Source organism: Eucyclogobius newberryi, unplaced genomic scaffold, assembly GCF_026437365.1.
Source record: "Eucyclogobius newberryi isolate DKJ021-1_F unplaced genomic scaffold, fEucNew1.0.hap1 SCAF_6, whole genome shotgun sequence".
NCBI classification, from domain to species: Eukaryota; Metazoa; Chordata; class Actinopteri; order Gobiiformes; family Gobiidae; genus Eucyclogobius; species Eucyclogobius newberryi.
In genome coordinates this window covers 33,837,584-33,864,033 of record NW_027316278.1, presented here as the reverse complement: position 1 = coordinate 33,864,033, position 26,450 = coordinate 33,837,584, and the positions used below count along the sequence as shown (strand labels likewise).

General features: G+C 42.2%; 1 protein-coding gene across 1 annotated transcript in view; it reads left to right on the top strand.

The window, feature by feature from the left end:
• LOC140347592 (zinc finger matrin-type protein 4-like) overlaps window positions 1-24,978 on the top strand; it is a 202,434-nt gene extending 177,456 nt beyond the window's left edge. Inside the window, exon 7 of the mRNA XM_072434109.1 lies at window positions 24,298-24,978. Within this exon, the coding sequence (XP_072290210.1) occupies window positions 24,298-24,325 (28 nt within the window). The 3' untranslated portion in view covers window positions 24,326-24,978. The remainder of the gene's footprint in view (window positions 1-24,297) is intronic.
• Window positions 24,979-26,450: the final 1,472 nt, after the last annotated feature.

Below are 26,450 nucleotides of genomic sequence, written 5' to 3'. Positions count from 1 at the left end.
AGTCATACATTTGCGTATCTGCAGGGTCAGGCAGGGAATTATTATACAGTATTCCTTTTGTGGAACTGTAGTTGTTGCGATATAGAGAGGTTAAAAGAATAGTAGAAATTATGCTCTTTTCCTTTTAAAATGCCTTGACAAGCCATAGTCCAAAGACAGAAAGATAAAAGTGCTTAACAACAGTTATTTCTTCAAGTTTTCTGCACTGAGATGGAGCAAAGGATCATGGTCTACGCAGTTGCCTTGGTTTCATTAGCTGCGGATGCAATGCAAAGTCTAGGCATTTAAGAAAAGCATCTAAAAAAATATATTATTATTATTATTTATTTATTTTTAATAGTTAGGCCCGAGCGCCACAAGCTGGCGAGAGGCCTATTAATCTCGTAAGGCCGTGCTTCGCACGGCTGCGAAAGTGCGCACGTAGTGCGCACGAAATCAAGCGCGAAGCGCTCGCCCACTTCCAAACACTCACTAACGCACTCCTTCACTCATGCACGCCCCGTGCATACTAATTAGTAGTAGGAAAATGGAACATTACCGTTGTAAACGGGCGAAGCCCGTGCAAAAGTGTGCACTAAACGAGCACTTTACATTGGTCATCCCCTTATAAAGCACTCATTTGCGCTAAGTAGCTCACGAATACGTTCCCCATCTCTTGCATGTTCCGTGCATATAAGCATGTAATTCAAAAATTTAACATTATTACTGTATAGAGGGCCAAAAACACAAAGTGGGCGGAGCCCACTCAAAATTAACGAAAGTACCTGTCAGTGACCAGGGACCCACACCATGAGGTAGGAAAGCGCGAGCGCTTTCCGAAAATGTATAGTTTATGATATTTGAAAAATGGGAAACATTGTTTTCGCATTGGAATATTATTCTTTCTTCTTCTTTCTTTCTTTCTTCTCTTTTTCACCCAGTGAACATTGACGAAAAGTCACAAAAATTTGCACACCTCTAAAAATCGTGCCTCTCTACATTCTGGCTATTTCCTTTTTCTAAAATTAAAAAAATTGGCGCGTCAGCGCCCCCAAATGTACCAAAAATGCATTGAGAGATGGGAAATGACCCAAAAAAAATCTGAGCGTAAAATCATGAAATTTAGCGCAGAGGTAGATGGTGACAAGAGAAGTAAAAAATATTATTACGGCAACGCCGTCCGCCCAACCAAATGTCGGCCATATTGCTTCAAAAATGGCTAAACATGACTTTGGAGTTTTTCCAAACTTTTACGAACTCCTCCCAGGGCAATGGCCCTAAAAAGCTGAAATTTGGTGAAAATGGTACTGAGGAGTGGGACATCAAAAGTTATTCAAATTACATTGATACCTGTCACGGTCTCTGTGCGGCGAAGCCGCAAACTGTAGCAAGAATTTCAGAAATCTCCCAAATTTTACATTTCTGCCGTTTGCGCAGATAAAGTCTGAATTGCGTCAAATTAGAATCAGTTGTTAAACTCTTTGCCCTAAACCTACTTGAAGTGAAATAAATTAATTTGGAGCCACAGCGCCCCCTACAGATTTTATATGGAGGTTAAATTTTTAGTTTTGCGAAATTATATGAAATTTGACACACAACTCAATTTTAGAATCCCCATCAAAAAAGTCAATGAGACCCATGTCATAATTGTTATGGCGTTGCCGTAACGATGACCGAAACCTTCCATGTTATTCCAATGGGGAAATCGCCAGAACATGTTTACACTTTAGACTTTCACAAACTCCTCTTAGGGCGTTAGACATATTAACCTGAAATTTGGTGAGACTCATCTTCAGGGGTGGACCATCAAAAGTTATCCACATTTTTATTCAAAGAGTCACGGTGTCTGTGCGGCAAAGCCGCACATTTTGCCAAGAATTCAAAATAAAATTGCTTTTTGATGGTAAAACAAAGGGGAGAAGATGTGACAGCGTCACAGATTCAGCAGTAGGCGTAATAAAAGGACAATTGGGGCGCGTTAGCGCCCCCTCCTCTTGCGGCGTGGCGGCGGCGTAGCGAGGGCCGATCATTGCCGCTTGCGGCTATATTTTGTCTTTATTGTTGTTTATTGTTTTTTAATATATATTTTTCCTTCTTTCTCTCTTTTCATTTTATGTAGTTTTTTTGTTTGTTTTACTTTTAAAAAATAAAGAGTAAAAAAAAAGAAAAGAAGCTTATAACTTAATATACTGTGATATTATTATTGACAATATCACTATATTTCATTTATTGTCACGTCCTTGATTAAAATGTTGGTATTTCCTTGAATACTTTACATTAAATACCCTTCTTATCCTTACCCAACCTTCTATATTTATCCAGGCTTGGGAACAACATGACAACATTGCCAGTTGCTTCTTCTTCTGGTCGTGATATGAACGGCCTCTTCACCGTTTGAAAATACACTGCCGTCTGAAAACTTTTGCAAACTTTAAAACATTCACATCTGCATAAACCATTATCAGTAGATTCCCTAAAGGTGCAATATATCTGGAGGATTAGCTTCAATGCTTTTATTGAACTGAATGATTGCGCACATTCATTCCGCCTCAGTGAAAATTTGTCTAAGGCATTGTCCCCCAGGCACGCTCATACCTGTCCATAACTCATACCTGTCCATGAGCAATAACGGATTGCTTTGTTATTGTGTGTGTAAAGGTATTTCAGAACCGGAGACATCTGGACTCTGCAATAAAAACCTTTGCTAATTGCGTCTTTTGGGAAGCACAGACATTCAAACAAATATATATAAAAAAACAGATGTTAAAACAAGATATTTCAACTAAAAGGTTTGTTGTTTAAAGAAGTCGTAGGCATTATTTTAGTCTTTACTGGCTCCTAAAGGTGTTTTTGTAAACTTTATGTTTTGGAACCAAAATAAATGCCTATATTTGGAAAACACAACAAGGAGCCTATGACCATGTGACCAGAGCTCTGCTAGAGCTCCCCCTGCTGACCGCAAGAAGTGTTACCCAAGAAAAAACAACAAAGCAACAACTAAAAAAACAACATATAATGTATTTTTATTTGTCAAATAATCCTTTCTATGCACATTAAATTAGTCCAACTGCTCATTGGCACTTGGCTCTCCTGAGAAAATATGTGTATTTCATACAGTCTAGCTGGACATGATTGACAGGGGGATTAGCCAATCACAGACGAATCAAAACAAGCTTGTCTGCTTATGAGGAAAAAATAAAGGCAAAATTACATCAGATGAACTGACAAAATAGAATTTCTGCAGAATCAATGAGCAAAACACAAAATGCTGTTATTATGAGGCAAGAGAAGTTTGACTTTGTTCTAAATGTGGCCACGCCTCTTTGTCAATGCCCAATCTCGCCAGCTCTCGGAAGCTAAGCAGGACAGAGCCTGGTCAGTAATTGGATGGCAGACTGCTAAAACACCAGGGGCCACAGGGGGGCGCTAGAGGGAATGCTGTTGTGTCCTAAGGCAAGACATTTCACCCACACTGCCTAGTAAAGCACTTTGAGGGCCTTGAAGGTTGAAAAGCACTATGTAAATACACTGTAATAATAAATCATATATAAATACACTGTAATAATAAAAACAAAATGACCAGTGAACTCTTCTGTGACTGGAGGCACGACGGAGGGCGAGGTGACCATTGGATTCTGGATTTCTTTCAGAACCAGTGAATCTCTCAGTCATAAAGTGCCTTTCCGTCATCTGAAATTTTGTCATGAAGTTGTAAAGTGTCAAGATTGCAGTCTATTTCGTCATGATCAGTGCCTGGTTTCTCATCTGCAGCCTGTGTGGGCAGAGGGGTTATTGTCTGGACTCATGGTATATAGTATTACAGTGTTGGATTCAGAGTGACAGAGTGATTACTGAGCGGTCGCCTGGTCCCAGGACACACATCCATCATGAGACGGGCCCTTTTGCCTCCTCTTCTACTTCAACACATTTATGACACGCTGCTGTTTTCTGCACTGCAAATCAGGACTAGTAATCATGACCTAAACTCCCTAAAACTATTAAACGAGATAGTCTAGTTTTTACTCAATCAAAAAACAAAATAATTCATCTCTCTGTAAAAAAAAACTCTGTACACAGTAGTTTATGAAGAAAGACCAGGCATGAACTCCTCATGCGTGGTTACTCATGAATGATTACGTGCTCTTTAGTAGTCCACACACTCATTACAGGAGATATTTAGTGGCTAAAACTCAACAAACACAGAAATGTTCACTCGGTTTGTCATTTCTAGATATTGTAAGATTTTTTATTTTATTTTTAACATATTTTTTTGTATATTTTTATTTAGTAGAAAAAGCTTCAGTTGTAGTCATCTGGACTCAGTTTGAAAAAATAGACGTTTCGACTCTCATCCAAGAGTCATTGTCAATAAAAGAATTTAGTTCGAGAACTCCGATATGAAACTGAGTCCAGATGACTACAACTGAAGCTTTTTCTACTATGGAACACGCCTGGACGAATGAGGGATTACACCGATATATTTTTATTTGTACAAAAAGCACAATTATGTTTTCAATGTCCTTTATTGTGAAGAAGGATGACTGCATATTTCAAACCATGAGCAGGTGCACGGTAAAGCAATTCATATTTAGTAATATTTGAGGTCGTTTTCAAAGCTGTGAATTCAGGTGTGTCGAGCTGCAAAAAGAATAACAAAGAAACAGTATTTAATCACTACACACACATTTAAATGTGTTTTACTACTGTCAGGTCAACAGCTGTGTTTCCCTGCATAGACCACACCTATTTCCCCACTTATAATTTGCTCAAATATGTGAAGCAGGAGCAGTATGACCAGTCAAAATCATAACCAAATAATATCATATTTATTTCAATACAACTGCAATCCTCCTGACTAAAAAAACTTGAACTCGTGATTGAACTCGTGATTCCCTTTGGCGACCTGAAGACCCACTTTTCCCTGTAAACTGCTGTTTTTCTGAGAAATTGTTGAAATAAGAAATACATACATTTTAAGCTACGTTTTTATTCTGATTCTGATTCTTGCGGTGACAAATAACCAAAGATGGATTATGGTGTGCTAATGTTTGTCGAAGGAACCGTTCTTATGTGGATGCTTTATCTGCATAATTGGACCACATGAGCTATGGCTGTGTACATAATGCATATTCCACTACATTAACGCTCCTTGTCGGGCTCATTCATCATGTTATGCAGCGTTGGGCTGTAATGAATTACTGATTAACATCAGTATCAGATTACTTTTATAGCAATGTGGTAATCTAAAGTATGATATTTAAAATTGAGTAATTAAATTAGGGGGACTAGCGCTTGTAACACGTTTTCTGACAACAAAGGTATTTTATTCATGTAAATCTGCTATAAAATGGTCATGAAAATGAGCCGCAGCTTAGTGATGTCACCTTTCACCGTCTGGCTGTGAGCCAAAACCAACGTGGTTTAATCGCCTCGGAGTATTTCTACTTGTCCAAATACTTATTCATGTCCCACTAATGAAAGAGGGTGACATTCAAAGTTGATATTGATTAAAGAAATGGATTAAGATTTCAAACAGTGTGTGGGTATATTTATTTAATGTATTAATTTAAGTAATTTGAGGCAATTACCATTCTCAAATCAAATATCTAAATTCATTTTTTAAAATGTATCTATAGTTAATGATCTGAAAGTTTGAGGGAACGTAACCGTGACATTGACCCTTTTTCAGCTAATAAATGAACTCTGTGGTTTAGGAAGAACTAAACTAAGGACAATATGCAAATGAGTAACACACACCAGATCGATCTGTGTCTCACTCTGAATTGAGTTCTTCACATGAATCAATCAGGGAAGCCTCTCGCCTGTGGGCCCTAAATGCCATGTGATTGGCCCATTTACCACTGGTGCGGAAACTGCAAACGAATCTGCGGGATCCAAACAAGATGGATTGTCAATAGTTTGTAAACCGGTCCTCCTTCGTCTCCTTCGTCTCCTTCGTCTCCTTCGTCTCCTTCGTCTCCTTCGTCTCCATCGTCTCTGCTCATTGTTTCCTGATCTCAGTTGTCTCCAGTGTTTGTCTTAAAATTGAATAAACTAAAGCAGGGGTGTCAAACATCCGGCTTGCGGGCCGAATCCGGATCCTCTGTGAGGAAAACATCCAAACCTCTACAAACCTGGACAGATCAGGAGCCACAGGTAAAAACACAGGTCAGAGTGTAATAAAGTATGAACATGATTGTGTCACACTAATGTGATTGTGAACACAAACACAATCACCTCTTTTGAGTCACTACATGAATCATTTGTCAGTAAGATCAACTTAAACTATGAAAATATTGAGCTCATATTGAGTTTGAGCAGAAACATGTCTGTGATATGAACATTTCACATCAGAAATCACATCAAAAGTCCATGTTCCTGCTGCTGCTGCTGCTGCTGCTGCATGAATATGGACTCAGTCTTTCAACTGCTGCACATTTGTGCAACAGTCTCCACAACTATTACTAGGCTGTAAAAAAGCTATTTATTTCTTACATTTTTTAATTGTTTTATGTTTTACGTTATGTTCGGCCCGCGACCCAGCATGAGCGTCGAAATTCGGCCCGCGGCCCAAAATGAGTTTGACACCCCTGAACTAAAGTATATAAGATAAGATAAGATAATCCTTTAATATCCACACAAGGGGAAATTTCGTTGTTACAACGCAGTAGAAACAGGAGGAAAGAACAGATTATAGGAAGTTTCAAAAAACACACTCTTAAAGGTCCCATAACATGCAAAATCGACTTTTCAGAGCTTTTAACCTTCTTACATTGCTATTTTTGCTGCATATATGTACCCAGAGTGTTTTTTTTATTGATTCCCGCAGTTTTTAGCTATATTACAGACTATCTCATTTCCTCGAATCTCCAAACTGACGGGGGGTGGCTACAAGACCGCGTCATAACCACAGGCACGCGTCATCATCAGCCAGATCGCTCTTTGCAAGGGTGGGGGCGAATATCAAACCAAGCCGTTTGCATTTCCGGGTTGGTGAGGGGGTCCATGGTCTGGGTGATATTTCTTAACTATTATGTTAAGGGTGTTGCACAACCCTTATTATTATCAATTATACACTTAGGATAGACTACGAAACGTGAAAAAAAGCATGTTATGGCACCTTTAATAGAAGAACTCTTATGAACAAAACAAAAAACTCTTATTAACAAAAACTCCTCACCTATCTTAAGGGCGGTATGGACGATTTTTCGGCGATTTGAGAACGCAGGCTGAAGTGCGCATGGCCACTCCCCCGTGCGGACTGATACAACACACACGTGCGTTTGTTTATTAGCGCGACGGAGCGCATCGCATCTCTCGTCTCCCGTAGATTTCTATCCACTTCTGCGTCAGCTCGAACTGTCTTTCTCCGTCTTCATTTTGCCCCGTACACTTAGAGAACTATATTATGATAGATCCATGCGCTTAGGCACGCGGAAACGTGAGGAGGAACCGCACGTGGCTGCAGGTGAGCGATAGGTGCGTTTTATGATTGATACGTGGCAGGACAAATGATTTATCCACGCCACGAGGAAATATGATACAAAATTTGCTGAAAAAAATCGTCCATACCACCTTTAATAGGGAATGGAGGGGGGGAAATAAAATAAAATAGATAAAGAAGAAATAAGAAATAAAAAGATAAAGATAAAAATAAAAATAAGATAATAATAATAAAATAATGATAATAGAATAAAATAAAATAAAGTTAAAATAGCTAGCACAAGACTAGGTAATACTATTAGCAGGTAAGTAAACAGAATAGAAACAAAATAGAACACTCTTATTTACAGGTATTGCACATGGTTAAGTCAGTATTGCAAGTGTTCAGGGCAGTGTTTGTTATAAAGTCTGACAGCAGCAGGAAGGAAAGACCTGCGAAACTTTTCCTTCACACAGCGAGGGTGGATCAGTCTCTCACTGAAGTTGCTCTCCAGAGCGGACAGAGTGTCCTGCAGGGGACATAGTGTCCTGCAGGGGGCGACACTCATGGTCCAGCATAGATGTGAATCTAGCCAGGACCCTTCTGTCCCCCACCTCCTGCACCGAGTCCAGAGCACAGCCCAGGACGGAGCTGGACTTCTTGATGACTCTGTCCAGCCTCTTCCTCTCCCTCTCTGAGATGCTGCTGCTCCAGCAGGCCACACCTACAGGAGGGCTGATGCCACCACAGAGTCGTAGAAGGTCTTCAGGAGTGGCCCTGTCACTCCAAAAGACCTGAGTCTCCTCAGGAGATAGAGCCGACTCTGGCTCTTCCTGTACAGTGCGTCTGTGTTATGAGTCCAGTCCAGTTTGTGGTTCAGATGAACACCCAGGTACTTGTATGAGTCCACTGTTCACTGGTGAGGGGGCAGTGGGGTGGCGTCTACGAAAGTCCACCACCATCTCCTTGGTCTTTCCCGCGTTGACGAGGAGGTGGTTCCGCTGACACCAGTCCACAAAATCCTGCGCCAGTCCCCTGTGCTCCGCATCATCGTCGTCCGTGATGAGTCCGATGATGGCAGAGTCATCAGAGAACTTCTGCAGGACACAGCTGTCCGTGTCGTGTCTGAAGTATGCAGTGTAAAGGGTGAAGAGAAAGGGCGCGAGGACAGTGCCCTGGGGCGCCCCCACACTGCAGGTCCGAGTGTCAGACACACAGTCCCGTGCTCTCACAAACTGGGGTCGGTCTATGAGGTAGTCCAGGATCCACTCTGCCAGGTCATACTCCACACCAGCAGTCTCCAGCTTGTCCCTCAGGAGCAGCGGCTGGATGGTGTTGAAGACGCTGGAAAGATCGAAGAACAGGATCCTCACAGAGCTGCCAGGCTTTTCCAGGTGAGAGAGAGAGAGCGGTGCAGCAGGGAGATGACGGCGTCCTCCACTCCAATGCCAGGCCGATATGCAAACTGCAGCGGGTCCATGGCTAAGCTCACGGTGGAGCGGAGGTGGTCCAGGACCAGCCACTCTAGTGTCTTCATCAGGTGGGACGTGAGAGCCACTGGCCTGAAGCTGTTGAGGTCTTTGGGGCGCGGTGTCTTAGGCACAGGTACCAGACAGGAGGTCTTCCAGACCTGTGGTACCACCCTCAGCTTCAGGCTCATGTTGAAGACATGCTCCATAACTCCACACAGTTCATCTGCGCAGGACTTAAGGAGCCTGGGGCTGATGCCATCAGGTCCTGCTGCCTTCCTCACTTTAATCCTCTTCAGCTCTCTCCTCACCTGTGCTGCTGAGACAGTCAGTGGTTGGCAGGGGGACAGTGTGCTGGGGGGATGGGTGAGTCCAGGTGAAGTGGGGAGATGATGGTCCGGAGCAGAGGTGTGAAGGGGAACGAGGGTGGGCCATTGTCCGGCTGTGGAAGAGAGGGCATGCAGCTGTGCAGGGGGAGGGGTGGGTGATTGATCAAATCTCAAAAAGTGAGTATTTAAATCGTTCACCCACTGTAGGTCTCCCTCTGTCTGGGCAGGGGGGGGGGGGGTTGAAGCCTGAAATGGTTTTCAGGCTCCTCCACACTCCTTGAATGTTCTTTTGCTGCAGCTGCTCCTCCTCCATCCTCCTCTTGTAGCCGGCTTCCGCCTGTCTGATCTTCCTCCTCACCTCCCTTTGTACAATCCTCAGCTCCTCCTTGTTCCCTGACGACCTGAAGGCTCTCTTCTTCTCCTTCAGCAGAGCCTTCAGTTCACGGTTAATCCATGGCTTGTTGTTTGGAAAACACCGCACCGTCCGGGAGGGAACAATGTTCTCAAAACAAAAGTTTATGTAGTCCGTGATGCACTCTGTGATAGTGTTGATGTCCTCCCCATGGTTGTAAAGCTCTGTCCAGACAGTGGTGCTGAAACAGTCCCTCAGAGCCTCCTCACTCTCTGCAGACCACATCCTCACCACACGGGGCCCCACAGGCTGCCTGCGCACAATAGTTTCATACACAGGCCTCAGATGTACAAGGTTGTGGTCCGAGCTGCCCAGAGGAGGGAGGGGGAAGGAGGAATAAGCCTCCTTGGTGTTGGCAAAGAATAAATCCAATGTTTTATTGTCTCTGGTGGGACAGGTAACATACTGGGTGTATGTTGGCAGGACAGAAGAGGGAGAAGCGTGGTTAAAGTCACCAGAGATGAGGAAGAGAGCCTGCAGGTGTTTGTTTTGCAGTCTGCTTGTGATTGAGAACAATGCTTCACAGGCATTGTCAGTGGGGGCTACGTACACTACTATTACAATAACATGTGAGAACTCCCGGGGCAGATAATATGGCCTCATGCTAACGGCTAACAGTTCAATGTCTCTGCTACACAGTTGTTCTTTGACTGTGACACGGTTTGATCGACACCACTTCTCATGAACAAACATAGCGAGGCCTCCTCCTCTTCTCTTTCCGGGTTCCCTTGTTCTGTCTGCACGCAGGAGATGAAAATGGTCCAAAGCAACAGTATGATCCGGGATTTCTGGGGTTAGCCAGGTCTCCGTGAGCAAAATGATGCTACCGTCTCTGTATTCCCGTTCGTACCGCGTGAGAGTCACCAGCTCCGCTGTCTTATTTTGAAGGGACCGCACGTTTCCCATGACGACCTTCGGTACCGCGGGTCTGAACCGGCTCTTCTTTTCCTGTACTTTGGCACCCGTGCGCCTGCCCCTCCGTGTCTTTCTCAAAATCTCTCCCGGGATGGTGTGCTTTCTCCCGGGAAAAAGAGACACAGCTTCGGCGCGGCGCAGGGAGAGGAGCTGCTCCATAGAGTAGACCCGCCGGGGGAGGGGGAGGGGGGGCGCGGGTCCCACACACATGCCGCGACGAGAATAAAAAACACAATAATCCAGCCGAATAAGTCCAAATCAACGCGTGTCCAGCGCGTGTCGGTTTGTACACATCCGGCAAGTGGATGTATGTACAATATTTACAAAAATAAAATGAAAAGGGCAGAGAAAGTAAGGAAAAGTTCGGAAAACAGGGAGGGCGCTGTAACGCAGCTGCCAGCCTCACCGGAGCCGGAAGTGCAATATAAAAGATTGATTAATTTCATGATTGGAGTCTGGATTTTAACAAAAGACCAGGAGGCCTGATATTTCACCTTTGACGTCACAGTCCTGTTGTGAGTGAGGACCTTGTAAACAGGATTAATACAGCCATGTTTTTGATGAGGAAACAATGCGTGTAAAACATACGTGTCCTTTAAACTCTTTAAACTCCTTTAAACTCTTGATCTCTTGCAGTTTTCCTTTGCAAGCACTCTACAACTTTTGACATATTTCTGCACATTTTTGCTTCGTATTTCACCTTTGTCTTTTTGCTTCTCATTGGAAAAATGTCAAACGAAATCCTCACGTAAAACCTAGAATAACTGCGAGGAGAAATGGAAGGACAGGAAAAACTGTTCGCCGACAAAAAAACGTCTCATTGTTCTGAAAACTTGTGCCGCGTGAACAGATTCCTCTCGTGTTAATTAAGGGGAAAATGTGTCAGGAATATAAAAAATAAATGCTGCTAAATTTGGATTGTGACTGTGGCTCGTGGATTTGTCCTTGCACAGGTGAAGTCGGCCTGAATCCTGAGAGTCTTGAACATCAAAACTGTCGAAATGCCATGTTTATTGTGGTGTTTGTGCCAAGTCCTGTCTCCACCAGGCACCACCGCCAATACAGGATGAAGGAGGGAGCGAAGAGAGGAGGAGGAGGGGGAGAGATGTGGAGCTGGGAGGCAGAGAGAGAGAGAAAGAGAGAGAGAGAGAGAAGGTGTGAGGGAGAGAGAGAAAAGGAGGAGAGGTGAAGGAGCATGAAGGGGGAGATAGAGGAACGAGGAAGGAGAGACGGGTTAAAGGTGTAGAGGGAGAGAGAATGAGGAGTAGCAGAACGAAAGAAGGACAGAGATGGTATGAGAGAGAGAGAGAGAAAAGGAGGAGTGACAGAGAAAGAAGGAGGTGTAAGAGCATGAAGGGGGAGATGGTGGAAGAGAGGAAGGAGGAGATGTGCTTTAAAGGTGTAGAGGGAGAGATAATGGGGAGAAGCAGAAAGAAAGAAGGACAGAGATGGTATGAAAGAGAGAGAGAAAAGGAGGAGTGACAGAGAAAGAGGGGAGATGTAAGAGAGAGAGGGAAGAGAGAGACTTGTGAAAGAGCAAGAAGGGATGGCATGGGGGAGAAAGGGAAAGAAGGGAGAGAAAAAGGGTGAGGAAAGACGTGTTAAGGACAGAGATGGTATGAGCGAGTGAGGAGGAAGATAATAATATACAAGGGGAAGAAGACGGCGAAACAAAGGCAAAAGAAAAACGAATATAGAAATAATAATGTCTTTTTTTATAACCCTGCCACGAGTAAATATTCAGCAAAATCTTTCTTCAACCAGAGCCAAATTCACAAATACCCAGTCCACCCACAGAGAGAGCACACAGGGAAGTATTAGTACTACTGCATCATTCAGCTTGGATTATAAATGCAGTAAAAAAATAAAAAAAATAAAACTGGATCGGTAATTTTTTCATCAGATTGTTTGACCTTAATCAAAGGGTCACTTCAGGAGAACGCTTTTGAAATCATCTAAAGTAGACAGTACACAAAGATATAAACGTTTCTAGATCAGGGCGCCCTCTACAGGTCGGACAACTCATTGAACTAAAATGGAATTAAGATAAATATATTTTGAATGTTGCTCGAGTTGTGTCTTTTCACTTAAACTTAGAGAATGCATAAAAAAACTCTTTTATCTCTTCACCATCGAAAGTCGTCTCGTTGCCTGGATCACAGTGGTTGGGTTCGTAAAGAGAGAAAAGCTTTAAATAACATGTTCTCGAGGCTCTTTCCTGTCCAAACTACGGCGCGCGGGGAAAACATAATAATATAATATGGTTTTGCGCACGAAGCTTGAGCTCCACTTCTCAGTTTCAACACTAGATGGAGCCAGCCACAGAAACAGGTGCTTCTCTATCGCCGCCAAAGAAAACCACAAATTAGAAGAAATGGCAGCGACAAGGAAACGCAAAGTAGCAAGTGGGTGCAGGAGACTTCAAACACGGTGGGAAAATTATTATTTGTTCAAGGAAACGAATGGAAAGTGTGTCTGGTTTGATTTGTAATGAAGATGTTGCAGTAATCAAAGAGTATAACGTCAGACGGCACTATGAGACTAAACATCATACTCATTATACAACGCGATGAACGAACACAGTAAGTCAAGCTAATGGCAGCTAGCTTACAAGCCCAACAACAGATTTTTTTATCTGTGCTAACAAAATACAGGAGAATGCTACAACAGCAAGCTAAGTCGCGAAACGTATTGCCCGGCGCGGCAAACCATTCTCAGACAGTGCCTCATCAAAGTCTCAGAAATAATGTGCCGGGAAAAAGTGCAGGATTTCAACATCGTGAGCTTATCCAGAAGTACTCGAGGACTTGTCAGCTGACTTGAGACTTCAGCTGAGAGACAAAGCGTCTACTTTCGATGTTAACTCGACAGAAATCGCTCAGCTCTTCATTCTCTTGCGGGGAGTGGATGATAACTTTGGCTGTACGGAGGAACTGCTTGACCTGATGAGCGTGAAAGGCACAACCACAGGTAAAGATATTTGTGAAACCGTGTCGGAGGCAATTGAAAAAATAGGGCTTAAATGGGACAAGTTTTGCGGCAAACGACAGACGGAGCTCCTGCCACGAAGGGCGAGCGCAAAGGAACGGCATCATTGTGTGAAATGAGAACGAACTTTGTACCAAGAAGGTCCAGCTGGTGATGTGATGGACACTGTTGTAAAAACTGGAGCTAGGGGACTATACCACCGAGACTTTCAAGCTTTCGTAGCCGATGTGGATTCTGAATACATTGATGTGCTCTTCTACTCTGATGTGCGCTGGCTCAGCCTTTGCGCTCCGGCGGTTTTATGCACCGAGATCAGAAATCGATCCGTTTTTGAAAGAGAAGGGCCGTCCTCTTCGTGAACTGAGTGGCCTTCTATGGCTGACAACCCTTGCATTTTTAGGTGATCTTACTCATCATTTGAATGCACGAGACAAGAACCTACATGGCAAAGAGCAGCTGGTTCCACACCTTCACGTGCACATGAAAGCCTTCTGTGTGAAGCTCCGCCTGTTTGAGACGCAACTACGGAGCTTTAACGCTGCACTCTTCCTGCACTGACTGAAATCACATCTGCTTTTCCAAACACGGACCTTACTGCAAATAATGAGACATGTGTATCTGTGATTTGCGATCTCTTATGATTGAATTCAACCAGCGTTTCCAAGATTTTTCTGTCATTGAAAAACAAATCGAGCTCATCTCATCTTCTTCCTGGTGGATGCAGAAGAAGTGGAAGAGAGTTTGCATTTAGAAGTGATTGAAATGCAATGTGACGAGTCTCTGCAAAGTCAACATCAGCTTCTCTCCCTCCATGACTTCTATCAGAGTTTGGATGATGTCAAGTCTCCTCTGATGAGACGCCATTGCAAAAAGAAGGATGAACATACTTATGCGAACAAACAATTTCTCTGTTAAATCAAAACAAAAACAGACTGCGAACCAGAATAACTGATGCCATCTCTGTGAAGTCCTCTGTGTCTCAGCCACCAAATATTCTCCTGACGTATCAGCCATTCTGCAATCCAAAGGAGAGCGTCACTGCCGAGTTCTTTCTTACAATTACACACTATGTTATAGCCAATATGTCACCTCTAGTGTGCGGCCTTTGGTTCATTTCTCAGTATTTGGACGCCCCTGCTCTTTACAAAAGTAGATTTTTAAACCTTCGCATCGTTGAGGACTCTGATCACGCTGGAGAGTCGTGTTTGTGAAGAAGACATCGTTCTATCGTCGCGCTAAAAGCTTCTCTGAATGAGTACATTGTGACTTTCTTAAAATGAGCTGCCAATAGAACAAGTACATTTTGTTATTATTTCAAGTGTACCAGCATTTTTGTCCTCATTCTAGAAATGGCTTGTCTAAGTAAAACAGGAGACTTTTTGCTTGTTCCATTGGCAATCTTACTTTAAAGACTGACTAAATGCCAAAATCACTTTTTTTAAACTGACTAACTGTGAAAATGGATCTAAAATAGATATATACACATCCCTGGCCTTATTTTGTAATTTTAGTGCATATTTGTTAAAAATCTGACTTGTGGGTCCAAACCTGCGCCTGCTTTGTCCGCTTTGGGTTCAACTGTGGCCACTACATTTGAATTTCGCAGTTGGACCTGTGGCAGCTGCTGAATCATAAGCTCAGCCGCTACATCACGCCTGAACCCCTCTGAGCCCCGCCCCTCTGGGGGGGGGCCATGCTTCCGCCACTTTAGCTGCCACTGCCTCGGCTGCGACGGCTTTCAGGCCAAACTGAGGCCCCGCCTTGAGCCAGCGACCTGTCCAGGCCCCGCTCAGACCCGCTGAGGGTCTGGGGAAGAGGGGAAATAGTTATTCCAAGCGTAAATGTCCGCTCCTATCCAGATTAGAAAGTCAGTCGGCAGCAGCTGTCAATCACCAGGTTAGAGCCCGCCTCCTCACCTGCTCCTCGCTCATAAACTCATCACAGTGAATAATTAGGATGCTCAGAATGCATTAGAGCAATAAAACTGGGCCACACACTATTTTTGCAGTTTTTAAGACAGTGAAAATAAGGCACAGCATCTTTAAGTACTACTTTTACTTTGGACTTCTTTCCACCACTGGTATTTAATTACTTGAACGTATGTGTTTCTTGCATCGCTCCTTCTGGTATGATTTAGTCTTTCAATACCAAATGTGTGCATCATATATTGTCCATCTGTTTGATCCATCCATCCATCCATTTTCTGCCGCTTATCCGGGGCCGGGTCGCGGGGGCAGCAGTCTGAGCAGAGACTCCCAGACTTCCTACTCCCCAGACACTTCCTCCAACTCCTCCGGGGGGATCCCGAGGCGTTCCCAGGCCAGCCGAGAGACATAGTCTCCCCAGCGTGTCCTGGGTCTTCCCCGTGGCCTCTTCCCGGTGGGACATGCCTGAAACACCTCCCGAGGGAGGCGCACACTCTGCTGCAAACCGTCCCAGTGCATGTTGCAGGTCCGGGTTTGATGGAGCCATCAGGACAACATCGTCTGCAAACAGCAGAGATGGAATCCTGTGGTCCCCAAACCGGACACCCTCCGACCCCTGACTGCGCCTAGAACTTCTGTCCATAAAAATTATGAACAGAACCGGTGACAAAGGGCAGCCCTGGTGGAGTCCAACATGCACTGGGAACACAGCTCCTGCCCCGGTCATACAGGGACCGAACAACCCTGAGCAAAGGGCCCCGGACCCCGTACTCCCGGAGCACCCCCCAAAGGACACCCCGAGGGACATGGTCGAAAGCCTTCTCCAGATCCACAAAGCACATGTGGACTGGTTGGGCAAACTCCCATGAACCCTCGAGCACCCGATGGAGGGTATAGAGCTGGTCCAGTGTTCCACGACCGGGACGAAAACCACTCTGCTCCTCCTGAATCTGAGGTTCATCTGTTTGATTACATTAATTTCAAGTTGCAAATGAGATGTTCTAAGTCGAGATAGTTTCCCGACAATGACTGTGTTTTCAGGACTTGGTCCAGTGTAGACTTTCCCCTTAAGTGCACATCTCCAGGCGACCCACTGTGACAAGGCATTAGTCGCACTCATTACACCAGACAAGCACCCAAGGGACCTGTGGAGCACGCTCTCGCTGAGGCACAGATTGTGTGTTTTCTTAGTTATAATGACATGTATTTTATAAACCAAACTACAGTTCGAGTGGCAAGAAAATGAATCACACACAAAAATAAACTTCAACTTTAACAGAAAAATCAGTGTTTCCCATGTTAGTGCTCACGTCAGACTGGTATGAATCACTCTGGCATGAGTTCTGTTCATTTATCTGGAAACGCTCTCACTGAAAACTATTGGGACGTTTAAACTAATACAAGCTGTTTGTTTGTTTTGATTATTTTTGGCTCAAAACTATAAGGCTGCGCTGTGATTGGTCCAGTCTCTGCACCACTGGTGGTTCTCAACAGTGGGAGGCTAATGAGGCGGTTCTCAAGAGTTTGTGCACTCACAAAAAACACACAAATTAATCTGCAAGATGACCATTTCACACCCAAAATAATTTTCATTCCTGGAATAATTCCAGTTATATTTCCTGCTGGTGCTCTAAAGGCCACCTTTTTACTGAGGTGGTTTGAGAAACTATTATATAAATTAAACTGTAGAGAGAGAGAGAGAGAGAGAGAGAGAGAGAGAGAGAGAGAGAGAGAGAGAGAGAGAGAGAGAGAGAGAGGGAGATTATTACTCTTATTAGTTAAAATGCATGATTGTTCTCACCAGTTTAGAACTTTCAGGTATTTTATCAGACTGAATCAAAACCGTCCAAATTATACTGCATTTCAATATGCAACATTTGAAAGGGCGTGGTACTAATCACATTAGCATATTCATTTTTGTACAAACTAAATTAATTCCTTGAAACGTTGCGTGAAAGCCTCATGATTTGCAAAAAAGTTCAGTTTTGTGATGAAAGACTTTAATCTGGAATATTTACCTCAGTGTTACAAACGTTATCCCCAATCGAGTTGTAGTGTGAACGCGCCGTGGTGTCTTCTCCGGGCAGAAGGCAGGACAGTCCAAGGGCTGAATCACAAAAAAGAAAAGAAAAGAAAGTTACTCATGAGCTACAGAGTTATTAGTGGTGCAGCAGGAGCTCGTGGTGTCGATTGGGTTCACGCTGCAGCGACGTGTGAACAGACCGAGTCACTAACAAACACGATACGCCTGCTGGTCACCATGGAGATGTCAAAGCTTTGCCTGGTGTGTTCCACATCATCCAACTTTTCTTTTTCTTGTATTTATTGTTTTTTAGACATTTATCCAGCAAATACGGTCACTTGTTTGTCTAAGATGATAAGTAAGTTTAATATTCCAGGCAAAACGATGTCAAAGCAGAACACTTACCGTATTTTCCGGACTATAAGTCGCACCTTCTTTCATAGTTTTGCCCGGGGTACGACTTTACATATTTATACTTATTCTCCGGAGCGACTTATATGTGATAGTATTTGTTATTTTCACACTTGCAACCGCATTTCATACTCCAGTGCAACTTGGATGATTTTTTCTTCTATATTATGCATTTTTGGCGACTTGAGTCCAGTGCGACTTATAGTCCGGAAAATACGGTACATAGTGAACTTTTAAACACGTCTGGTACTACTTAGAGGAAGTGTCTGGGGAGAGGGAAGTCTGAGAGTCCCTGATTAGACTGCTGCCCCCGCGACCCGGCCCCGGATAAGCAGTCGAAAATGGATGGATGGATGGTACTACTTTATAATAACTACACTTCATAAAGCATGGACAAATTCTTGATAAACAATTACCATATTTTCTGGACTATAAGTCACACCAGCCAAAGTTTTAAGTTAACTGTAGTTAAGTAGTTTTAAGTTGCACTGGAGTATGAAATGTGATTGCAAGTGTGAAAATAACAAATAATATCACATATAAGTCGCTCCAGAGTATAAGTATGAAAAGAGGTGCAACTTTAAAATACGAAAATACGGTAGTTTCTTTATGGATTAAGTCTTTGTTCAGGCTTTTGTAAGGCGAATACAAGTGTAAACCTGTTGACTTTTGTCTTATATTTATTACTTTAAATGTTTTTTAATGCCAGTTTTAATGTTTTATGTATTTTATTGTTATTTTGATTCAAGTTTTATTTATTATTTTGAGTGCATGTAATATTAGTTTGTGTTTTCTTTCTTAAATCCCTTGTGTGCAGCACTTTGGAGACCATCTTGTCCATAAAATGTGCTCTATAAAAAAAGTGGATGAAATGTTATTCAAAATTTGACCACTTATGAAGCTACAGCGCATTTTTGTCAAAAGACTAACTGCAGTGCATTTTGGGAGTTGAGCGTTGAGGTTTTCAAACAGCGAGACCATTAGCTGCTCGCTGGAGAGGTTTAACAATGCTTTTCATGTCACCAGATGGGACCAGGCAGGTACTTTAGCGCCGCCTCCGATTCAGAGCTTTGTGGCTTTAATTCACAGTCAGAGAACAATATTAGAGCAATTTTCAGGAAATAAGTGTCTTTTGGGTGTATATTTTTTTAGATATATTTTAGTCTAGAATGTTTATTGAATATTTATGATGTAGATCTTTCAAAATACAGACAAATAATGCTAACTAACTTTATAAATGCAGTCAAGGTCAAATGTCCATGTGTTTCCTCGGTGGACACACACTACTCAGTTCCCCATTATAGCACCTGCTATATTTAAAAATGGTGATTTAGATATTCTTGAGGACGAAAGCCGCATGTTCACTGTGGGCTTTGCCAACTAAAAGTGTCAAAACAAAGGATTCTTTCTCTTCTGTCATGTCCTCAAAGAGCCTGTTTGTCCATAAATGTGTGCCTGTGGTCAGGAGGGACCAGTGGACTTACAGAGATCACCAGACTGAGGCTGAGCTGTTTGTTTCAGGTCGTTAGCAGCTGGCTAATGCTAATGTACACATTATTGCTAATATAATGCTAACAAATGTTTGCCTACTTGCAGACGGTTTTAAGGAGCTCATTTCCAAGTGTCCAGGTTTTATATTTTAGGATCACAAAGGGTTGTCTCTGCTTTAAGTGTCAGCGACTCGCCGCTGTAGATAAGGAGCAAAGCCCAGAACTTTTATGCTCTGTTTTTCATGACTTTCTAACAGATACGTGTGACGTCTTCAACATGTGACAACACATAAGTCACGTGACTGAAATGGATAGGTATAAGAACAATACTCACTGGCATGTGGCCTCTTCTTGGTTCTGAAGATTCAAATTGTTGGACGTTAAGAAGACAGTGGACAGTTGTCCTTATGAATGATCTTACATTCAAATATTTTTCACCTGAAACAAAAACATTGAAACATATAATATATATCATATTAGATGTATATATCAACTTACACCAAATTAAACTACCGGTACAAGTTTTTGTTTTATTTTTTAATCCTAACCAAGCAGCTTCATCACGGCTCATTCATTGTGACTCATGGGAGCGAGACGTCGTTCACCAGACAAACTCTGATTCAAACAAAAGTTCAGAGCAGGAGCAGAAAACATCCAGGAGATAAATACATTTAGAAATGTTCAGACAATTTCTGCTGAACTAACTCAATTTAAAAGCCGATGTCTTGCTGCCCATGGAGACTCCTGATGGAGTCACAATCTACAAACGTTAGCGTTTAAACTGAGTCAGTCGGAATGTATTTATTTCCTGGATGTTTTATGAACCTTTGTAGCTTTTATAGTTTCCTCATTTTGCTTCCCTTGAAAGACAGAATGTGGATGCAGACCATGTGACCCTCTGCCCCAAAGTGTGCAGTTTATATTTAATGAATAAACTGCACACTTTGTTACATAATGTTGATTAAACAGCCACAGATCTGACTCACAACCTGGTCCATCTGCTTGTCTCCATAGAGATAATGTTAAAGTTACTGTGGAGGATTTCAGGCAATTCAATAATATCTCCAAAGACCCTCACACAAAAGTTCCAGAGTTCACTTTTAAAGGAATCAGCACTTGTCAAAATGATTCCTCATGTTTCCCGTACAGTACAGTTTTAGGCCTGTGTTTTTCTCCATGCTTGTCACGTAAATTGTTCTGTATTTTCTGACTTCCTGAGCCTTTTTGACCTGGTTGGTGTTGACATCTCCTCACAAACAGTTTCAAACAGCACATCGTGCTGTGCCCTGCAGAAGCCTTACAGCACTGAAGGTTTTGGGCTCGCTTTGGTTCAGACGGTGTTACAGACGTCCCACAGTCCTCACTATAACAGACCTGCAGACATGGCAAACTTTGGACTTGAGCTGTTGACAATAAAGTTATGGACAAAGTTTGTACACCAAGGATAACTGCAGGTACGCACCATGGGTATGCACGTCTTAAATAATGTCACGCAAGAAACTTTTGAGCTAAAAAAAGACATGAACCAGCAAACATCAGGAACAACAGACTGAAGCTGTTTGTTCCAGCTTCAGTCCAGCAGCAGCAGCAGCGCCTCTCTCAATAAGCACTTCACATCTTTATTGTGTCGTTGAGTTGTTGTTTATATGTTATATATATATATATATATATATATATATATATATATATATATATATATATATATATATATATATATATATATATATATATAAATGAAATACAAATTACAAATAAACAGAACAGAACAGAGAGGATAATAATAAGACATATTTTTTTTTAAACATTAGCAGACTTCAACTAATGACAAAAACGAAATCACGGCATAATTATGATCAAACAAAGGTCCCTTTTAGTCCAAAGTTGTTGAGTGGTTTAAACCATTGCATTCATTTATTTTACCGGTTTCTTTCCGTTAAACTTGATTTGGTTCATTCTGTATTGCTTTATCGAAGACAAAATACACACAATTATATATATTTTGAATATATATTGGATAGTGTAATATTCAATCTGAAGGCTGAGACTGGGATGGAACTCCTCCCTTTGTCCAGACGACTTTTGTAACACTGCCGACCATATGTAATGACAATTTTATCACGTTTAGATCTAACAAAAATGTCCTGGAATTATAATAAACATGTCAGAACCTTTTACAGATCAAATCCTTCAGAATATGTCAGGAAACTCTCTGGACAGATCCAGGGATAATTATCTCAAAATATCATCACAGATTCAGACCCTTTTTGTCCAGTGTGCCTTCACCTCTCCTTAGATCTGACTTGTAACTGGGCCTGGTGGTGTAACAAGCTTTTTTCCATTGAGGTAGATGCTTTTTTTTTGCCATTGTTTCAGAACATTTCACTCAAAGCAACAACAGAGACAAGCAAGTTAAATAAAAGTTCAATAAAGCACTTTTAACTCTAAAATTGGCTCTGAAACAGCTCCGAAGCCCAATTGTGTTACCTAGTTACAACAGCACTTGGAAATGCTTAATCACGCTGGCAAAACGTCTTCAATTTCACAACTTCTAAAAGCCTTTTGCCATGAACCGCTAAAATATTCCACGTTTGTTTACCGTGGTCCTCTCCAGCCTCGTCCAATTACTTCCAAGCCAATTCTATAACAAAACTAGGGCAGGACTGGACAGCAACAAAGGCAAAATATTAAAACTGTTTGAACTTCATAGGTTCCTCATCCCACGTGTTGAAAACCTCTCTGTAAATTGTTTTGCGACGGTCTGGACAATCGCGCTCGTCACTCTGGGCCCCGTACAGAGCCCAGGAGCCGCCTTGTTTATCACAGAGGGAATTATCTTCAAAGGGTTTAGGAGCAGCCGGGGGGGCGCGGAGGGCATGAATTATGGATGAAAACTGTACCGGCAGAATAATGTGCCGCTGATTTGTACCATGCAAATCAGAGCAGCGGACGAGTTGTTTCTGTCAGTCGTGGTTTGTGTGGGACATCAGGACGGGAAGATCTGACATGAGTTTTAAATCACACATATTATGTATTGTTTGTACCTTTTGGTAGGTGTTTGTTCTTTAGGATTTGGTCTTGGCACTTCATCTACTGGCAGCAGAAACACAAAAGCTATCATACCCCGACACGCAGTTGTATTTTGACAGAAGAAATGCTCCGATTGAGTCTTGGGATGATTTATGAACCTAAAAACACCTCAGGAGACCACTGCAGTTCTACCTTTGAGGTCACAAATCTGGAAAAGTTGAAATGGTTTGTTTTTTTCAGGCTTAGAGGGAGAGGACCTCGTGATGATGTGAACAGAAAACAAATAATTGATGTATATTGATCAGTTTATTTAATAGATTTGGGCCGGTCTGTTTTGGGAAAATATAAGTGTGATTTAGATTTAGAGTTAGGTGTTTGGCTTTGAGTGGCATAATTATTAGATTTGCAGTTTATTGTTTAATAGTAGGAGGGAAATATATCACTGTTAATCTGTTGTATTGGTTCGAGTGTGTTTTTGGAAAGTATTGAGAAGATAAAATATTGGAATAGCAACTTTTCTATACCAGTAGTTACGAAAAGGCAAACTCTTCACTGTGCGTTAAAGACTCAACAAGAAAGAAAGCTACAACATTGCGGAACATCAGCCGTAATTATCGGACTAAATAAGTGGTGTGCAGACTGATTAGAGAGTTTGCCGTGCTCATTGTTGTAATTGCACTGCAGCAGCTCGGACTTTTCTCCAGATCTGAGCCTGGTCTGGAATACCTAGCGAGAGGATTAGCTTATTGTGCATTTATTCTGGGAGCCAAACCGTCAACCCTCTGCTTGTTCAGCTCCTAAAAGTCACTGACGACATAAACATCACAAATATATTAGGCTGGCACTGTAGAGCATGTAAATATCTAGCCTACATTCCTGCATTTCTGTGTATTCCTTTGGGGGACTCTCAGCAGGGGGCATCCGGTTATTTTTCTCCCTGGTTTTGACCTGACAGGCTGCATTTCCCCGACAGCACATGAGATTACAGCCTTACAGAGAGAGAGTTTGTGTTTCCCACTGGGGGAAACATGCTACAGGCTGTCATATATCATTGTGTTTTGCATCATGCGATTTGTGTACACATGTATCTTATCTCAAACATGTAAGATTTGCATTTATCTCTATGATAATGATAAGATTCTATTGTGTAATGTGGTATGTGCTGTTAAATGTCACTCATACACAGAAGAACATGCAAACTGCAAATTTCAAACATACAAACTGCAAAAAATCAAATTTGATTTTTTAAAATAAGGATTCACAGTTGTATTAAACACGTCTGGGCTCATTAGCATTTGAGAGAGGAATGAACTGCAAAACTAATACAAGTAATAAGTAACTAATACATTTGTGTGTCGAGGAAATGTTCCCCCCATAAAAATAACGGGTCGTTTTTGTTTACTGAAGATGTTCTGGTACATTAATAAATACATAAATAAATACAGTTTAGTGTAGTACTAATTGCAGTATGTGTGATTTGAAATTGCCAACATTCAAATTGTGATTTTTGCATTGTAATTATGCAGCCTTATCCAGAACCCTCATGCTGTGAGGCTGAAGTCCAAAGCACTATGCCACTATGAACAATTATAGTGTGTTACTATCCAACACAAACACCCAGACATTGTTGTTTTCTCACGTAACAAAAAAGACAAATAGATTTACATTTTGCAACTTCAGCATTGAAAAAGAAAGATACAACATTATCTGGAAAGCAAATATATTGATGTTTTTGGAGCCCAAAAAGGTACGTTTTTTATTTTCCAACACACAAGCATTTTGAACTTCCATGTCTACATCGGAGACTGATACTAATACATTTACAACCGTTTTTGTCCTTTTCTATCACATTGTATCACAGCAAATGTCCCTCTCTCTCTCCCTCTTCCCCTTCTCTCTGTTTCAGCTTGAAGAACCAGATCTGTGTCCAGTGAGCAGCGTCCTGGATCCAAGCCACCAACACTTTTAGGATTGATGTCAAACACAAGCTGCTGTGGTCCAGCTTGTCCAGCTTGTCCAGCTTGTCCAGCTTGTCCCGCCTCCTCCCGCCTCCTCCCTCCTCCTCCCGCCTCCTCCCGCCTCCTCCCGCCTCCTCCCTCCTCCTCCCGCCTCCTCCCGCCTCCTCCCTCCTCCTCCCGCCTCCTCCCTCCTCCTCCCGCCTCCTCCCGCCTCCTCCCGCCTCCTCCCTCCTCCTCCCGCCTCCTCCCGCCTCCTCCCTCCTCCTCCCGCCTCCTCCCGCCTCCTCCCGCCTCCTCCCGCCTCCTCCCGCCTCCTCACGCCTCCTCCCGCCTCCTCTCTCTTCTGCGATTCGCTATCTCTCTCTGCTTACATTCACTTTGTGCTCGATTGCCCTGACAAGAACAAAAATGAAGACTTTTTTTTAGTACTGCACTGTTTCCCACGATGTCCCGATCATGTATTTTGGATTTTTCAGTACAAACATTAAGACATTTTCCACCATTCTACAAAAATGCATGGACTCTGCAAGATGCTTTCTGTCAGTGGGACTTTGGCCTATAACTGGGTATATGAGGGTAGCTTTATAACAAATTTGATGTTTACTTGAATAAAACATTAAATCTATTGTTATCTTTTAGGAAAATACATTGTCTGTTGGTGTTGGATGTGCATGTTTCAGTTTGAGGCTATGTTCGCTCTTCATTTTCAGTTCAAAATGAGAGTGTTTTGATTTGGTTATACTTGGCCTTGTAAGTGCAAATAGTTTTTATGTATTTATTTTTACATTAAACAAGTAGGTTAGCCCAGCAGCCATGCCTATTTTTGTTGGTTATGAATTTAAAAAGTCAGTCCTGACAGAATTGATTTACTGACTTGAAATGAAAACCTGTGTGGACATAGCCTCAGTGATGGGAATAATGGCACCGTTCAGAACCTGCTGTACAATGGCTTGTTGCTATAACTTTTGTGGACATTGTGTTACCTAATCACTCTTAGGTTATATATTACATACAAAAGACACTTGCAAGTATGAGGGTTCTATTTCATTTCTATTTCAGACAGCCTATTTCAAACTTTGCTTTTGGGAGAAATTTGAAACAAAAGTGTAGCTGAGTATTACACATTTAAATCAAAATCTAAAATTTTGCTCTTAAATTACATTGCATTATGGGGAAAGATTTATTAAAAAGGCAACAAAAAAAAGGCACACAAAAAAAAAAAAAAGTTCTGAGTTATTTTAAAGAGAGGGGGCCCAAAGATGAAGCCTTGTGGTACACCTTTTCTTTAAATCCCAAAAATGTCCTGAACAATTGAACACTTGGACATTTTTAATATTTATTATCGTATTTGCTTGTAAAATGCTCTTTTGTGTTATCAACCAAGGAGTGATGAGGTCTGCAACACATGGGAACATTTAAAAGTAGAATTTTCTGAAGCTTCTATATTTGACTGATGTGCACAGCCTGTAAATGGTCAGTATCATAGATTATGAATAGGGTTAATTGCTTTGTTTGGTCCTCTTCTCAGGGAGGTGCTGGGAAACTACATTCATTCCACAGTAGAGCCTTTAAAGATGTTAATAGATAAAATAATTTAAAGAAATATTGTTCATGTGGAGTGTTATAAAAAATATGTACATAGTCATCCTAATAAGCTAATGTAGCATGTTTTGTTACATGTTTGAAAATATAAAAGCACTGAATTTAATGAAAAATATAGTATGGTGAATTGTTTGAGAGATTTACAGATTATTTTGTTAATTTTAGTGCTTTGTCATAATGCACAGACTATTTAAATTACCTCGCTATCAGAGGCCTGAGTTAGAGCAGGTTTAGTCCTGGGTCAGAGCAGGTTTAGTCCTAGGTCAGAGCAGGTTTAGTCCAGGGTTAGAGCAGGTTTAGTCCTGGGTCAGAGCAGGTTTAGTCCTGGGTTAGAGCAGGTTTAGTCCTGGGTTAGAGCAGGTTTAGTCCTGGGTTAGAGCAGGTTTAGTCCTGGGTTAGAGCAGGTTTAGTCCAGGGTTAGAGCAGGTTTAGTCCAGGGTTAGAGCAGGTTTAGTCCTGGGTTAGAGCAGGTTTAGTCCTGGGTCAGAGCAGGTTTAGT